Source organism: Drosophila sulfurigaster, chromosome X (genome assembly GCF_023558435.1).
Source record: "Drosophila sulfurigaster albostrigata strain 15112-1811.04 chromosome X, ASM2355843v2, whole genome shotgun sequence".
NCBI lineage: Eukaryota > Metazoa > Arthropoda > Insecta > Diptera > Drosophilidae > Drosophila > Drosophila sulfurigaster.
The window spans coordinates 928,683-946,777 of NC_084885.1; the positions used below are offsets into that span (position 1 = coordinate 928,683).

The window sequence follows — 18,095 nt, forward strand, 5'->3', positions numbered from 1 at the left end:
GGTTGGATCGTTGCTGGTGGTGGAGACGGTACAATGCAGACAGCGGAAAATGTTTCTGATGATAATAACGAACAGCAGCAATGCCAACGGATGGGACTCGCCAGTGTTGTGCAGTGCATGTCCAAGCAGATGGACAAATTGAGCTGTCAGGAGAAGTCACAGACAACGCTTGCCGAGACAAATGCCGGGCTGCAGCAGACGCAGCGCAATTGCGAAGAGCTGCAACAGCAGTTGCACGACAGGGATGTGGAATGGACGCAGCGTCAGCAGGAGTTGGAGCATCTGCAACGCAACAAGCTGGAAGAAGCATACGACAAAATGCAGGAAGTGCAGCTGCTGGCCAAGGAGCGTTTCCTTGAGCTCGAATCCCAGCTGCAGGCTAAAGATGAAGAGAAGAGGCAGGCGCTGCAAGCGTATCACTACGAAATGGCCCATCATCTGCGTCACAAGCAGGATCAGCTGAATGCCGCCGAGCAGCAAGTGCTGCAGCTGCAGACACGCATTCGCGATCAGGAAGCGCTGGAGCAGGTAAAGGAGCTAGGCAAGGAGCTGCAATCGCTGCGCACCAGCACCGAGATGAAAGAGCGTGATCTGCGCGATTGTCTGGCGTTGTTCCATGAGGTCCGCGCGATGCGCACTTCGTCGCAGCGTCGCAGTCCCAGCAACCACGGCAATAGCAATGGCAACCACAGCATGGGTAGTCACACAGCAGGCCACAGTTGGGAAGAAACTTTAGCCATAACGGCAGCAGGAAGGCGTTTGTGGCCCAACCTAGCCCCAGCAGGGCAAATGGTTGTCTGTTTTGTGACGCGCCTGGTCACGGCATATATTCCTGCCCCATCTTTGCAAATTTGTCTCCCTTCTTGAGGCAGAAAGAAGTGAAGAAGCTCGCTCTCTGCTTTAACTGTCTAAGGAAAGGACACCAAACTCGATCCTGCACATCTGGCGCTTGCCGTAACTGTGGTGGACGGCATCATTCGTTGTTGCATTTCGAGACGTCGCAACGAGCCTCGTCAGCTGATTCGTCTGCCTCTCTGCAGCCTCAAGCTTCTACGTCTCTTGCTGCCCAATCTCGTTGTTCTGATGCTGCACTCTTGGGTACTGTTGTTGTTCGGCTTAGGAGTCGTGCTGGGTCGTTCGTTCCTTGTCGTGCTCTGCTGGATTCCGGTTCGCAAATCCACATGATGACGTCCCATTTAGCCCAACAGTTACAATTAAAACGGACGCGATCAGATGCTATGGTTTCTGGCCTCGGGGACACAGGCGTTTCTATTGAAGGATGCACAGTCAATGTTTGTATGCGTTCTTGCATCTCCGACTATTCTGTCAGTCTTCAAGCTGTTGTGACGTCAACAATCACTAACAGCCATCCGAACTTTCCCATTGACATCGACGGTTGGGCGATTCCATCTAACATTCAGTTAGCTGATCCAGCCTTCAATCGTCCGCAGCGCGTGGACCTGCTGATTGGTGCAAGCCTATTCTACGGCTTGTTATGTGACGGACAGATTGACCTTGGAGATGGATTGCCTATCCTTCAGAAGACCCGCCTTGGTTGGATCGTTGCTGGTGGTGGAGACGGTACAATGCAGACAGCGGAAAATGTTTCTGATGATAATAACGAACAGCAGCAATGCCAACGGATGGGACTCGCCAGTGTTGTGCAGTGCATGTCCAAGCAGATGGACAAATTGAGCTGTCAGGAGAAGTCACAGACAACGCTTGCCGAGACAAATGCCGGGCTGCAGCAGACGCAGCGCAATTGCGAAGAGCTGCAACAGCAGTTGCACGACAGGGATGTGGAATGGACGCAACGTCAGCAGGAGTTGGAGCATCTGCAACGCAGCAAGCTGGAAGAAGCATACGACAAAATGCAGGAAGTGCAGCTGCTGGCCAAGGAGCGTTTCCTTGAGCTCGAATCCCAGCTGCAGGCTAAATATGAAGAGAAGAGGCAGGCGCTGCAAGCGTATCACTACGAAATGGCCCATCATCTGCAGCTGCAGACACGCATTCGCGATCAGGAAGCGCTGGAGCAGGTAAAGGAGCTAGGCAAGGAGCTGCAATCGCTGCGCACCAGCACCGAGATGAAAGAGCGTGATCTGCGCGATTGTCTGGCGTTGTTCCATTAGGTCCGCGCGATGCGCACTTCGTCGCAGCGTCGCAGTCCCAGCAACCACGGCAATAGCAATGGCAACCACAGCAACAGTGTCAACGATAGCAGCGTTTCAGAGAATCCTGACGATTTGGATGCGCTGGCTCCCGCTCATCTACTGTTTGGTGGTCCTCCAACCGCGATTCTTGATATTCCTAACTACGTTGGACTACATTCGGCTGGATGGTTGGCAGCGTGTCACTCAACTGCAGCAGGTCTTCTGGAATAGATGGCGGGAGGAGTATCTGACTCTTCTCCAGCAAAGATCCAAGTGGCGCACTCCTGATCGTCGTCTCCAAGTCAACGATTTGTTCTTGATGAATTACGAAAATTTGCCTCCTCTTCGGTGGCCGCTAGCCCGTGTCATGGCGCTCATCCCTGGCAAGGACGGCGAGTGTCGAGTTGCCGAGTTAAAGACGACGTGTGGCAGCACCCGGAGAGCCATAAACAAACTCTGTCTACTGTCCCTGAAGGATGATGTTGAAAGATAGGCTTTCAACGGCGGGAGTATGTCGGGAGCAGCAGACAGCGCATGTTAATGCAATGCTGTGACATCGTCTGCCGGCAGCGCTGTATGCTCTCTGTTAGCGATCGCTTGCAGCTCGATCGGCTAATTGCCTCTTACTCTTGTTTTGACTCTTGATCTGTAATCTGTTGTTATCGTGTCGGGGGCAAAGCTTGGTACTACGCAAGTCACAGCCAAATAGTCCAAAGTGGTGGTTACATATACGTACATATGTGCCATTTAATAAACAATTGAATTTGAAATTAGCGTGTTTTATTTATAGACAATAGACGTGCAAATAAAGCTACTAAAAAAGCTTCGTGGCTCAACACCTATCACTTCACGCTTAAAGGCACCCTGATAATCATGTGCTCGAATGTTTTTCGACAAAATGTGATACAAAGTATCCGTTCTCATCACTTTTTGAGCGATTTCAGCGCATAAGAGTAAATCAGATTCATGTTGACGAATTGAAGTTATATACCCCGGCCATAATTCCATTCGATGCTTACTATCCACAGCAGTATTATTTTCCAAAGATGGAGAAATATCTTATGTGGAATATTATAAGAGGAGGTGCTGTTCAATTGATAATGTTAATTCCTGAATTGGCTCGAGCTACTGGTTTAACTGACGATATGTGATCTGACTTCTAATTAATGAAGGCAATGGGCTAGCATACTATAATTGATCCCGATCGACGAATTGATAGGTTGCGTGCATTTAATCAGCGCCTGCAGAAATCGGAAAGTAGTGTTAATATGTTGAAATCGTGGAATGTTGAATTGGATTCTGCATTTGTTGAGATACGTGCTCGATTTCTGCCGCCACAGAAGATTGTATTTGGATATCAAAGGCGCTATTTATGCGATGCCCGCGCTGATTGGACATAGAAATGTCGTAAAGACGCTATGTTTACAAACGTAGACATACATAAAACGTTGGTATGTCATAACACCAAGTCGGTCAAAGCGTGAAGTACAGCAGTTTGTGAAGCTGCGTATGCAGGCATCTGGAGACATGAGACTTCATATGAGCGAACCCAGATATGAAGAAATTTCGGATGATCGCAATGGGACTTATTTGCAAGCGATCGATAATGCTGCCGCTAAAAATCCACGAATTGTAATGATTGTTATAAAGTCTCCTAACGAAGAGAAATATAGTTGCATTAAGAAACAAACGTGTGTTGATCGTCCAGTACCCGCCCGGATAGATCAAACGGTCTTATGTCGATTGCAACCAAAGATGTAATACAAATGAATTCCAAACTAATGGGTGCTCCATGGATGATAAAACTTCCTATAAATGAATTGATGACCGTTGGATTTGATGTATGCCACTCGTTTAAGAACAAAAACAAGTCATATGGCGCTTTTGTAGCTACTATGGATATGAAGTCCTCCACACGTTATTTCTCTTCAGTTACTGAGCATATGAAGGGTCAGGAAGTGTCTAATCAAATATTAATGAATATGACATGTGCACTAAAGGCATATCGTGAGCATCATGGGAATTTGTCCAATCGCATTCTCTTTTTCGGCGACGGTGTAGGTGATAGTCAGCTAAATCAAGTATTCAATATTGAGGAGAAATTCCTCAAAACTCGACTGGACGAGATCTATAAATCGGCGGAAGGAGAGAAAGGTTGCAATCTGGCATTTATTGTTATAATAAAAAGAATACACACGTTACTTTGTTAATAAAAAAAAAATCCTGAACCTGGAACCGTCGTCGACGATGGAGTCACTTTGCCCGAGCGTTATGATTTCTATTTGGTTTCACAGGCCATAAAACAAGGTACTGTTTCTCCAACAAACTACAATGTTTTGCATGACAGCATGGGTCTGAATGCTGATAAGATACAAATACTAACGTACAAAATGACACATATGTACTATAATTGGTCTGGAACTTACCGAGTCCCTGCAGTTTGTCAATATGCTAGCTATACAAGTACGTTCAACGCTAGAACCACTTGAGAATTGCAACAGGCAAAGAAGTAAAATGTACTGTTTATGTTTTCAATTTATGTAAACAAACTTGCAAGTATGCAATACAAATTTAAATTCAGTACCAAAGATGGAGAAATAGCTTATGTGGAATATTATAAGAAACGCTACTACAATATTTCACATAAGATATTTCATATTTTTTTAATTTTTCATATTTCAAAACAATATTTTGATTATTTTGAATTTTTAAGTAATTATAAAAAAAAATAATCACATTTTTTTTTAGATTCACGTCCTATTTCTAATAAATTCGATCAATCAATGTGCACAAGCAAGATTCACATAGCCAAGTGACGCATAGAACCCAAAATTTTGAAATTATAAAGGGTGGGAAATGGAAACAATGAATGGGCAGTCAAAAAAATTTTTAAATTTGGCAAAATTTTGAGACTTTGAAAGTTGGGCAAACGATGAATTTGGATGGACCATAGGCTAAAATCAAAAAAGTATGAAAATTTTTTAAATTAAGCAAAATTTTGAAATTCTAAAGGGTGGGCAAACGAAAATAGCGAATGGGCAGTCTGAAAAAGTCAAAAAAATTTGAAAAATTTTGAAATTTGGCAAAAATTTGACACTTTGAAAATTGGGCAAGCGATGAATTTGTATGGGCCATAGGCTGAAATCAAAAAAGTATGAACATTTTTGGAATTCGGCAAAATTTTGAAATTCTAAAGGGTGGGCAAACGAAAATAGCGAATGGGCAGTCTGAAAAAGTCAAAAAAATTTGAAAAATTTTGAAATTTGGCAAAAATTTGAGACTTTGAAAATTGGGCAAGCGATGAATTTGTATGGGCCATAGGCTGAAATCAAAAAAGTATGAACATTTTTGGAATTCGGCAAAATTTTGAAATTCTAAAGGGTGGGCAAACGAAAATAGCGAATGGGCAGTCTGAAAAGTCAAAAAATTTGAAAAATTTTGAAATTTGGCAAACATTTGAGACTTTGAAACTTGGGCATACGATGAATTTGTATGGGCCATAGGCTAAAATCAAAAAAGTATGAAAATTTTTGGAATTCGGCAAAATTTTGAAATTCTAAAGGGTGGGCAAACGAAAATAGCGAATGGGCAGTCTGAAAAAGTCAAAAAAATTTGAAAATTTTTGAAATTTGGCAAACATTTGAGACTTTGAAACTTGGGCATACGATGAATTTGTATGGGCCATAGGCTAAAATCAAAAAAGTATGAAAATTTTTGGAATTCGGCAAAATTTTGAAATTCTAAAGGGTGGGCAAACGAAAATAGCAAATGGGCAGTCTGAAAAAGTCAAAAAAATTTGAAAAATTTTGAAATTTGGCAAAAATTTGAGACTTTGAAACTTGCGCAAACGATGAATTTGTATGGGCAATCAAAAAAGTTGAAAACCTTCAAATTTTTTTAAAATTTTTAAATTCTGAGATATGTTCAGACTTGAAAACACTTGAGGCTACCGTTGCAGAGCTTTAGTTTTCATAATTTCGAGATGTGGGCGATTGATTCATTCATTGCGAAAAAATGTCAAAATTTTTCAAAATTTAAAATTTCGAAAACGAAAATTTTTTTCGAAAAACTAAAAGATGGGCAAGCATGGGCAAACGATTTTAAAGCGATTTTCGCAAAAAAATTTTGAAAAAATTTTTTTTTGAATTTTCGGTGGCGAAGCTTAGTACTACGCAAGTCACAGCCAACCATTCTAAGGTGGTTACATATACGTACATATGTACCATCTCAATAAACAATTGAATTCGAAACTTGCGTGTTTTATTTATAAACAATAGACGTGAAAATAAAGCTACTATAAAAGCTTAGTAGTTCAACAAACATAAAAAATATAGTCAAGTGTGCTCAACTCTGAGACTCCCCGCTACCCAACGGTATTGGGTATAAAGAGCTCTTTAGAGACTAATCTCTAGTAAAGAGCTGTGAGACCATGTTTTGTGAAAACATTTTTAAGATATGCTTAATAATTATTTTATGAAATCTTGCATGTTCTTAAAACTTAAAGCCACTGCACTATGGGGCATTTTCTATTTTAGCTGGAATTTAGGCGTTTTTGAAAAATGTTCCAATTAGAAGAATGTTAATGTCAATGCATTAACAGAACATAAAACTGTTATGACTCATACCAAAAACATGTATATCTACCAGCTCTTTTGAGCATAACAGCTGTAAAGTCAGCTGTTGGATCCAAAAGCACGCGCGCTAAGTTGGCATATTTTTTTTAAGTGAACTTTGTTATTCATTTATTTATGTTGAAAGCTATTAATAAACAAGTAAGAAAGTTACAGTCGAGTGTGCTCGACTGTGAGATATATAAGATTTTCAAAATATACAAATAATACAAATATACTAAAATTATACCAAATGGTATATAGTACCATATCGTTATAGTACCATATTCAAAATATACCATAGACGGCACAATATATCAGATTGTCGGCCAAAGCACCTAAGACCCCTAGTAAGAAGGCGTTTTTGCATTTACAAAAGTATTTCTTTAATAACTTCCACAATTTGATCGCAATCAAATTTTCAGAAATCATAAATACTATAGTTTATATTGTATACACCGAAATTCGCAGTTGTAGCTTGATAATTACGCTTGTTATTCGAATTTATTGATTTGCGGGTGTGGACCAGACAGTGAGGTCCGCTGTGCTGCGCGCTGGACTGGTGCCGGAAGCGGCCATCACCGTCTTGGAGGCAACTGCCCGGCTTAGCGAGCTGATGACCGCGCCAGTTGTGCGAAACGCCGTATTGGAGACGAAAGTTGCGTTGTGCCAACCAGCTGCTGCGCCCTTTACGGCCCCAAGTGCGGGTGGTACCGCCACCAGAGCTGTCTCCGGCATTGGCCCGATGGCCGCGCCAAGAAGTGCTCCTGCAGCCAAGAAGCCCGTGGAAACGTGGTCGGCTGTGGTGACGAGCAGGGACCCGACAGTGTCGGGCAAGGAGATTGCCTCCAGCTCTGGGCGTTAGAGTTGCGCCGTTATTCGTACGCCGTCAAGGAATGAGATTAATAAAGTGGTGGCCAACGCAAAATTTAACGAGGATCACTGTGTTCGACGTGGACACAGCGATCATCCCGGAGGTTTTCATGGAAGAACTCTATGAAAACCATTTCAAGGAGGAGTTCTCGCCGGCGGCCTTCGGAAAGATGGTGCATATGGAATCGAAACCGTGGTCGGTCACTGATGGTGCCAGAATCAATCTGACACTTGAATGTGATTAAAAAGCGCAAGCGGTGCTTGATAAGACCGGGAGGGTCTATATCAAGTGATTTTCGTTCCGCTGTAGGTCGCTCGTCCGTACATACGCGTGTCATCGCTGTGTGGGATTCGACTACAAGGTCTCACAATGCCGTTTGAAGAATGAAGTATGCCGCCAATGCGGGCAGACCGGCCATGTAGCGTCGAAAAGTGCTAGCCCGGTGGACTGCCGAAACTGCCGTTTCAAGGGGCTTCCCTCCGGGCATTACATGCTGTCGGAGACGTGCCCAATATATGGTGCGGTGTTAGCGAGGGTGCAAGCTAGACATTAAAATATTTAGCTTCATGCAAGCTAATTGTGGTCGAGGTCGAGGCGCTACCATCGTGTTTGCAACTCGGGTGCGAGACTCCCGCCACATGTTCGCTTTGGTGCAGGAACCGTTCGTCGACAGAACTCACGGCATCACGGGCATTCTGTCCGGGATGCGTGTGTTTGCTAATCGAAGTTCGAAGGCTGCCATCTTTTTGGACGACCCGGATGCCATCTGTATGCCGATTCAGTCGCTCATCACGGACTTTGGCATACGCGTGAGTGTCACTGGAAGATTTGGCTCAATCTTCCTGAGCTCCGTATATTGCCAATACAACACTGCGTTGGAAGCGTATATTGCGTATCTAGATTCCGTGCCACTGCTGGCTGGTAGCAATCCATCCAGAACCACTTGAGAATTGCAACAGGCGAAAATATAAAATTTACTGCCATACAAATTTGTGATTGGAGAACGAAATATTGCATTCTTTTAAGCTTTTTTTTTATAAGAACATAAAAAATACAGTCAAGTGTGCTCAACTCTGAGACCCCCCGCTACCCAACGGTATTGGGTATAAAGAGCTCTTTAGAGACTAAACTCTAGTAAAGAGCTGTGAGACCATGTATTGTGAAAACATTTTTAAGATATACTTAATAATTATTTTATGAAATCTTGCATGTTCTTAAAACTTAAAGCCACTGCACTATAGTGTCGAAAAGTGCTAGCCCGGTGGACTGCCGAAACTGCCGTTTCAAGGGGGCTTCCCTCCGGGCATTACATGCTGTCGGAGACGTGCCCAATATATGGTGCGGTGTTAGCGAGGGTGCAAGCTAGACATTAAAATATTTAGTTTCATCCAAGCTAATTGTGGTCGAGGTCGAGGCGCTACCATCGTGTTTGCAACTCGGGTGCGAGACTCCCGCCACATGTTCGCTTTGGTGCAGGAACCGTTCGTCGACAGAACTCACGGCATCACGGGCATTCTGTCCGGGATGCGTGTGTTTGCTAATCGAAGTTCGAAGGCTGCCATCTTTTTGGACGACCCGGATGCCATCTGTATGCCGATTCAGTCGCTCATCACGGACTTTGGCATACGCGTGAGTGTCACTGGAAGATTTGGCTCAATCTTCCTGAGCTCCGTATATTGCCAATACAACACTGCGTTGGAAGCGTATATTGCGTATCTAGATTCCGTGCCACTGCTGGCTGGTAGCAATCCATCCAGAACCACTTGAGAATTGCAACAGGCGAAAGTATAAAATTTACTGTCAAATTTGTGATTGGAGAACGAAATATTGCATACTTTTAAGCTTTTTTTTTTAAGAACATAAAAAATACAGTCAAGTGTGCTCAACTCTGAGACCCCCCGCTACCCAACGGTATTGGGTATAAAGAGCTCTTTAGAGACTAATCTCTAGTAAAGAGCTGTGAGACCATGTATTGTGAAAACATTTTTAAGATATACTTAATAATTATTTTATGAAATCTTGCATGTTCTTAAAACTTAAAGCCACTGCACTATAGTGTCGAAAAGTGCTAGCCCGGTGGATTGCCGAAACTGCCGTTTCAAGGGGCTTCCCTCCGGGCATTACATGCTGTCGGAGACGTGCCCAATATATGGTGCGGTGTTAGCGAGGGTGCAAGCTAGACATTAAAATATTTAGTTTCATCCAAGCTAATTGTGGTCGAGGTCGAGGCGCTACCATCGTGTTTGCAACTCGGGTGCGAGACTCCCGCCACATGTTCGCTTTGGTGCAGGAACCGTTCGTCGACAGAACTCACGGCATCACGGGCATTCTGTCCGGGATGCGTGTGTTTGCTAATCGAAGTTCGAAGGCTGCCATCTTTTTGGACGACCCGGATGCCATCTGTATGCCGATTGAGTCGCTCATCACGGACTTTGGCATACGCGTGAGTGTCACTGGAAGATTTGGCTCAATCTTCCTGAGCTCCGTATATTGCCAATACAACACTGCGTTGGAAGCGTATATTGCGTATCTAGATTCCGTGCTACTGCTGGCTGGTAGCAATCCATCCAGAACCACTTGAGAATTGCAACAGGCGAAAATATAAAATTTACTGCCATACAAATTTGTGATTGGAGAACGAAATATTGCATTCTTTTAAGCTTTTTTTTTATAAGAACATAAAAAATACAGTCAAGTGTGCTCAACTCTGAGACCCCCCGCTACCCAACGGTATTGGGTATAAAGAGCTCTTTAGAGACTAATCTGTAGTAAAGAGCTGTGAGACCATGTTTTGTGAAAACATTTTTAAGATATGCTTAATAATTATTTTATGAAATCTTGCATGTTCTTAAAACTTAAAGCCACTGCACTATGGGGCATTTTCTATTTTAGCTGGAATTTAGGCGTTTTTGAAAAATGTTCCAATTAGAAGAATGTTAATGTCAATGCATTAACAGAACATAAAACTGTTATGGCTCATACCAAAAACATGTATATCTACCAGCTCTTTTGAGCATAACAGCTGTAAAGTCAGCTGTTGGATCCAAAAGCACGCGCGCTAAGTTGGCATATTTTTTTTAAGTGAACTTTGTTATTCATTTATTTATGTTGAAAGCTATTAATAAACAAGTAAGAAAGTTACAGTCGAGTGTGCTCGACTGTGAGATATATATATGAGATTTTCAAAATATACAAATAATACAAATATACTAAAATTATACCAAATGGTATATAGTACCATATCGTTATAGTATCATATTCAAAATATACCATAGACGGCACAATATATCAGATTGTCGGCCAAGACAGCACCTAAGACCCCTAGTAAGAAGGCGTTTTTGCATATAAAAAAGTATTTTTTTAATAACTTCCACAATTTGATCGCAATCAAATTTTCAGAAATCATAAATACTCTAGTTTATATTGTATACACCGAAATTCGCAGTTGTAGCTTGATAATTACGCTTGTTATTCGAATTTATTGATTTGCGGGTGTGGACCAGACGGTGAGGTCCGCTGTGCTGCGCGCTGGACTGGTGCCGGAAGCGGCCATCACCGTCTTGGAGGCAACTGCCCGGCTTAGCGAGCTGATGACCGCGCCAGTTGTGCGAAACGCCGTCTTGGAGACGAAAGTTGCGTTGTGCCAACCAGCTGCTGCGCCCTTTACGGCCCCAAGTGCGGGTGGTACCGCCACCAGAGCTGTCTCCGGCATTGGCCCGATGGCCGCGCCAAGAAGTGCTCCTGCAGCCAAGAAGCCCGTGGAAACGTGGTCGGCTGTGGTGACGAGCAAGGACCCGACAGTGTAGGGCAAGGAGATTGCCGATAAGGTAATGAGCCAAGCTGCTCCAGCTCTGGGCGTTAGGGTTCACGAAGTCCGTGAACTGAAGCGCGGTGGCGCCGTTATCCGTACGCCGTCAAGGAACGAAATCAATAAAGTGGTGGCCAACGCGAAGTTCAATGAGGTCGGCCTGGAGGTTGAGCCCAACCGTGGAGTGAGGTCGAAGATCACCGTGTTCGACGTGGACACAGCGATCATCCCGGAGGTTTTCATGGACGAGCTCTATGAAAACCACTTCAAGGAGGAGTTCTCGCCGTCGGCCTTCAAGAAGATGGTGCATATGGCGTCGAAGCCGTGGTCGGTAAAATTTTGAACTTCATCCAAGCTAATTGTGGTCGAGGTCGAGCCGCTACCATCGAGTTTGCAACTCGGGTGCGAGATTCCCGCCACATGTTCGCTTTGGTGCAGAAACCGTTCGTCGACAGATCTCACGGCATTACGAGCATTCCGTCCGGAATGCGTGTGATCGTCGTTCGAAGGCTGCCATCTTTTTGGACGACCCGGATGCCATCTGTATGCCGATTGAGTCGCTCATCACGGACTTTGGCGTATGCGTGAGTGTCACTGGAAGATTTGACTCAATCCTCCCGAGCTCCGTGTATTGCAACACTGCGTTGGAACCGTACATTACGTATTTAAATTCCATACTACTACTTGCTGGTAGCAATCCGGTTATCTGTGGCTTGGATGCGAATGCAGTGTCCCCCATATGGTTCATCAAATCGCTCGAGCGTGCTCGTGGCGTGAAAAGATGGTCGCACGCGACAAATCGCAGAGCATTACCCATAGGTAATAGACATAAGGAGGCATCTGCGACCCTATAAAATATATAAAGTCTTGATCACTGTCAACAGCCGAGACAATCTGGTTATGTCTGTCTGTCCGTATGAAACACTGGATCTTAGGGACTATAAGAGAGGGAGCTATAGCAAGCGTAATTTTATAGCTAGAGTCGCGAATTTTATATACAATAGGCAATTAGTATATACAAAATTAACTATAGTATTTGTGATTTCTGAAAAAATTTGGAAATTTGGATTTCATTTCATGTCATTAGAAGCTGTAATCAAAAAGCCCAACTATGAGTGACACGGAAGATGATGTTATGGAAGTAATTAAGGACTCACCATATCGGGCAAAGGTGCAGCAGCTACGTGCTTGGGCTCCCTTTGTCGGGACATTGATGACGATCTTCAGGCATAAGATGACCGAAGATAAGTGGATAAAACTGAAAAACCTGGAGAGTGAGTACTACTACACTATGCAAATGATCATAATTACAATGCTAGTCAAATCTCTTTTATATATAGCATGTCGTCGGCGATGTTTGCGTGCTATACCGAGTCTAGGCTGACAAGATTGGAGACTATGCTTAACGAAGCCAAGATCAAATATGACAGTGTAAGTTGATAGTATACAGTCAAGATATATCGATCTCATCAGACTTGCTAAATTCATTATTTCATATCATTTACAGTTATATCATCACACGGAGTTGATCGTGATTGATGAAGATGCTAATCTTCCACAACAGGCTTTGCGTTGCCAGCCAACCAAAAAACAGAGTGCGTGTTGCACGTTGTGCGCAGTTAGAGGAAATGCTCAAGGAGTCTGAACAAGCCAACAGCCAGCCAGTGGCTGAACTGCAAGAAGAGTCGGTGTGCAGTGTTAGCAACACCCTAGGCATGCCACTCACTCGACCGGACGAGGATCAGCTGCTTGTGATCAACGAGTGCAAGCTGGAACAGTGCGAATATATGCTAAGCTCTTCACAGGAACGCGCTATGATACCGTCTGCAGAGGCAGAGCCATTAAATTCAATTAAAACATCTCAAAAACATTCCGTCCGGGATGCGTGTGTTTGCTGATCGGCGTTCGAAGGCTGCCATCTTCTTGGACGACCCGGATGCCATCTGTATGCTGATTGAGTCGCCGAGAGTGTAAATAAGTGAATTTGCGGTGCTTTGTTTACAGTAATTTATAATTGTACTGTGGTTGTACTGCATGCGCGGTTTACTGCTTTCGCGGTTTAAACTGCGACCGTTGGCATCATGATGCACACTAGGTCGAGTGCCAGTGTATGCAGCGAATCGAGCGAGAGTCCGTCTCGGAGGATCGCCCACGAGGGAAACGAGGCAGAAGACCGCGAAACAAGGCTGTATCGTCGCCCAACCTGGTTGGCAGCGATGATGCATCCTCTGCTAATCGGCTGGCAGTCTCCTTCATTGGAGCCAACGCCGATGGAGCAGCCGCCAACGAAGTCGCCGCTGCAGACGCCGCTGGAGTCGCCGATGGAGTCGCTGAAGTTGATACTGCCGCCCCTGCATCCGCTACGGTGGCCGCTGTCGCCCGACTGAGTGCGCCTGCCCGTCCAGCTCCTGCTGGTAGCTTTGTGGCTGCCAGTGTGGTGAAGGAAGTTACTGATGCCGTATTGGCTCAGCTTGCGGGTGCGGACCTGACGGTGAGGCCCGCTGTGCTGCGCACTGGACTGGCGCCGTTAGTGGCCATCGCCGTCTTGGAGGCAACTGCCCGGCATAGCGAGCTGGTGACCGCGCTAGTTGTGCGAAACGCCGTCTTGGAGTCGAAAGTTGCGTTGTGCCAACCAGCTGCTGCGCCCTTTACGGCCCCAAGTGCGGGTGGTGCTGCCACCAGAGCTGTCTCCGGCATTGGCCCGATGGCCGCGCCTAGAAGTGCTCCTGCAGCCAAGAAACCCGTTGAAACGTGGTCGGCTGTGGTGACGAGCAAGGACCCGACAGTGTCGGGCAAGGAGATTGCCGATAAGGTATTGAGCCAAGTTGTCCAGCTCTGGGCGTTAGGGTTCACGAAGTCCGTGAACTGAAGCGCGGTGGCGCCGTTATCCGTACGCCGTCAAGGAACGAAATCAATAAAGTGGTGGCCAACGCGAAGTTCAATGAGGTCGGCCTGGAGGTTGAGCTCAACCGTGGAGTGAGGTCGAAGATCACCGTGTTCGACGTGGACACAGCGATCATCCCGGAGGTTTTCATGGACGAGCTCTATGAAAACCACTTCAAGGAGGAGTTCTCGCCGTCGGCCTTCAAGAAGATGGTGCATATGGCGTCGAAGCCGTGGTCGGTAAAATTTTGAACTTCATCCAAGCTAATTGTGGTCGAGGTCGAGCCGCTACCATCGAGTTTGCAACTCGGGTGCGAGATTCCCGCCACATGTTCGCTTTGGTGCAGAAACCGTTCGTCGACAGATCTCACGGCATTACGAGCATTCCGTCCGGAATGCGTGTGATCGGCGTTCGAAGGCTGCCATCTTTTTGGACAACCCGGATGCCATCTGTATGCCGATTGAGTCGCTCATCACGGACTTTGGCATATGCGTGAGTGTCACTGGAAGATTTGACTCAATCCTCCTGAGCTCCGTGTATCGCCAATACAACACTGCGTTGGAGCCGTACATTGCGTATTTAAATTCCATACTCGTACTACTGGTAGCAATCCGGTTATCTGTGGCTTAGATGCGAATGCAGTGTCCCCCATGTGGTTCAGCAAATCGCTCGAGCGTACTCGTGGCGACTTGAACCTGCAACGGGGACCCCGTCAAGACAATCAGGTTATGTCTGTCTGTCCGTATGAAACACTGGATCTTAGGGACTATAAGAGATAGAGCTATAGCAAGCGTAATTTTAAAGCTAGAATCGCGAATTTTATATACAATAGACAATTTGTACGAGTATATACAGAATTAACTATAGTATTTGTGATTTCTGAAAAAATTTGGAAATTTGGATTTCATTTCATGTCATTAGAAGCTGTAATCAAAAAGCCCAACTATGAGTGACACGGAAGATGATGTTATGGAAGTAATTAAGGACTCACCATATCGGGCAAAGGTGCAGCAGCTACGTGCTTGGGCTCCCTTTGTCGGGACATTGATGACGATCTTCAGGCATAAGATGACCGAAGATAAGTGGATAAAACTGAAAAACCTGGAGAGTGAGTACTACTACACTATGCAAATGATCATAATTACAATGCTAGTCAAATCTCTTTTATATATAGCATGTCGTCGGCGATGTTTGCGTGCTATACCGAGTCTAGGCTGACAAGATTGGAGACTATGCTTAACGAAGCCAAGATCAAATATGACAGTGTAAGTTGATAGTATACAGTCAAGATATATCGATCTCATCAGACTTGCTAAATTCATTATTTCATATCATTTACAGTTATATCATCACACGGAGTTGATCGTGATTGATGAAGATGCTAATCTTCCACAACAGGCTTTGCGTTGCCAGCCAACCAAAAAAACAGAGTGCGTGTTGCACGTTGTGCGCAGTTAGAGGAAATGCTCAAGGAGTCTGAACAAGCCAACAGCCAGCCAGTGGCTGAACTGCAAGAAGAGTCGGTGTGCAGTGTTAGCAACACCCTAGGCATGCCACTCACTCGACCGGACGAGGATCAGCTTGTGATCAACGAGTACAAGCTGGAACACAGGGAATATATGCTAAGCTCTTCACAGGAACGCGCTATGATACCGTCTGCAGAGGCAGAGCCATTAAATTCAATTAAAACATCTCTAAAATTTAAGTAAAAGTAATATAAAAAAAAAAAGAATTCCCGCTGCCGGCTGTTTTCACATTTTTCCCGCAATCACACTTCAAGAAAATCCAAATCGAATGGGGCCGGGGTATATAACTTCAATTCGTCATCATGAATCTGATTTACTCTTATGCGCTGAAATCTCTCACAAAGTGATGAGAACGGATACTTTGTATCACATTTTGTCGAAAAACATTCAAGTGATAGGCATGATTGTTTTAACAGACTACAATAATAAAACATATCGAGTAGATGATGTCGCTTTTGAATCATCCCCGATGTCTAAATTCAGTAACAAAGATGGATAAATATCTTATGTGGAATATTATAAGAAACGCTAACTATTTCAGCTGCTAAATTCAATTTAAAAGTAAACTAAAAAAAAAGCTGCTTAAATTCCCGCTGCCCGCTGTTTTCCCGTAATCACACTTCAATAAAATCCAAACCTGACGGGAAAAAAGCGGAAATGACACCACTGTCAAAAAGGCCGTCAACATTAACAAGGGTCTGCTGGCGCTGCGCAATGTCATCAATGCCCTTGGCTGTAAGTACTGAATTTCCTGCTCGATTTGCGAACCTTCTACTAATCGTATGTTTTCTCATTGCTCAGCTAGAATTGGACGACGGACAAGCGGTTGCGGCGTCATCCCGCATTGAGAGTGATACTGTCCAGCTCCCGTCCAGAACCACTTGAGAATTGCAACAGGCGAAAAAATAAAATTCACTGTTTACGTTTTTAATTTATGTAAACAAACCTGCAATTATGCCATACAAATTTGTAATTGGAGAACGAAATATTGCATACTTTTAAGCTGATCATTTAAGAACATAAATAACAAGAAGGCTACAGTCAAGAGCGCTCAACTCTGAGACCCCCCGCTACCCAACGGTATTGGGTATAAAGAGTCTCTAGTAAAGAGGTGTGAGACCATGTATTGTGAAAACATTTTTAAGGTATGCTTAATAATTATTTTATGGAATCTTGCAAGTTCTTAAAACTTAAAGCCACTGCACTATGGGGCATTTTCCATTTTAGCTGGCATTTAATATTACGAGTAAACCATAAGAGATTTTTTACTGCAGTTTTTGGTATTATGTTACTACAATATATTCCCAAAGAATGTATCATAGAAAACTAGGCGTGGCAATACCGCCCACAAAAATCTGAAAAAATTGAATATTACGGACACCTGTGGAGTTAGTATTATAAAATTTTTACACCAATATGTACTTACCTTTCAGAATTTGACTCGCCCATTAAAAATTTTCACCGCCCCTTCCGTCCTCAAAATTTTGAAAAAATTGAATATTTTGAGCAATTTAAGAGACCCCATTCTTGGCAGACATAATATAAATCCTAGCCCGGATCAAAAACATGGAAGTTATTCACAAAACATTGCTTCAGACGGCCCTTCTCACTATTTCCTACAGAGCACAAATCGGTGTTGGAAAACATGAGGTTCTCTGAGAAAAATGAGAATTGCGCCAATTGTGCGGAAAAATGCAGAAAAAGACAACTATTGACGGATTAAGAATTAATAACACTGCAACATACAGTTGAAGTTATTGCTAACTTATGCTAACTTCAGTTTCAAAATCCTTTCCAAAAGATTTTAAAAAATTACAAAATATTAGTATAAACACACACAATTTGAATAATTATTTACATTTTTTACATTTAAGATATAGTACAAACATGCGAAATTATTATCCATGACTTCTTTTTTTATACCCGCTACCCATAGGGTAGAAGGGTATTATAACTTTGTGCCGGCAGAAAATGTATGTAACAGGTAGAAGGAGGCATCTCCGACCCTATAAAGTATATATATTCTTGATCAGCATCAACAGCCGAGACGATCTAGCCATGTCCAACTGTACCTCTGTGTGTCTGTCCGTATTAACACCTAGATCTCAGAGACTATAAGAGATAGACAGCACTTGTTATGTTTGCAAGGAGATCAAGTTTGTTTAAAATTTTTGCCACGCTCACTTCCGCCCCCACAAATCAATAAATTCAATAAAAAAATAACAAGCGTAATTTTCAAGCTA

The 18,095-nt window shown here is 43.9% G+C and overlaps 4 protein-coding genes and 1 pseudogene across 4 annotated transcripts in view; all 5 read left to right on the top strand.

Moving 5' to 3' along the window:
- The window catches only part of LOC133849565 (uncharacterized), a 133,709-nt gene that overhangs the window by 43,158 nt on the left and 72,456 nt on the right, over window positions 1-18,095 (top strand). The window lies entirely within an intron of this gene.
- On the top strand, window positions 1,239-2,129 carry LOC133847651 (uncharacterized). The gene has a single exon (XM_062282823.1). The coding sequence runs from the start codon at window positions 1,239-1,241 to the stop codon at window positions 2,127-2,129; it is 891 nt and encodes a 296-aa protein (XP_062138807.1).
- LOC133847656 (protein aubergine-like) lies at window positions 3,024-7,625 on the top strand (annotated as a pseudogene).
- LOC133848587 (uncharacterized) lies at window positions 12,507-13,400 on the top strand. The gene is made up of 3 exons (XM_062284216.1): window positions 12,507-12,720; window positions 12,783-12,873; window positions 12,950-13,400. The coding sequence occupies exons 1-3, from the start codon at window positions 12,554-12,556 to the stop codon at window positions 13,085-13,087; spliced, it is 396 nt and encodes a 131-aa protein (XP_062140200.1). The 5' UTR covers window positions 12,507-12,553; the 3' UTR covers window positions 13,088-13,400.
- LOC133848700 (uncharacterized) lies at window positions 15,066-15,891 on the top strand. Its single transcript, XM_062284356.1, has 3 exons — window positions 15,066-15,438; window positions 15,501-15,591; window positions 15,668-15,891. Exons 1-3 carry the CDS (start codon window positions 15,272-15,274, stop codon window positions 15,782-15,784), a joined length of 375 nt encoding a protein of 124 aa, XP_062140340.1. The 5' UTR covers window positions 15,066-15,271; the 3' UTR covers window positions 15,785-15,891.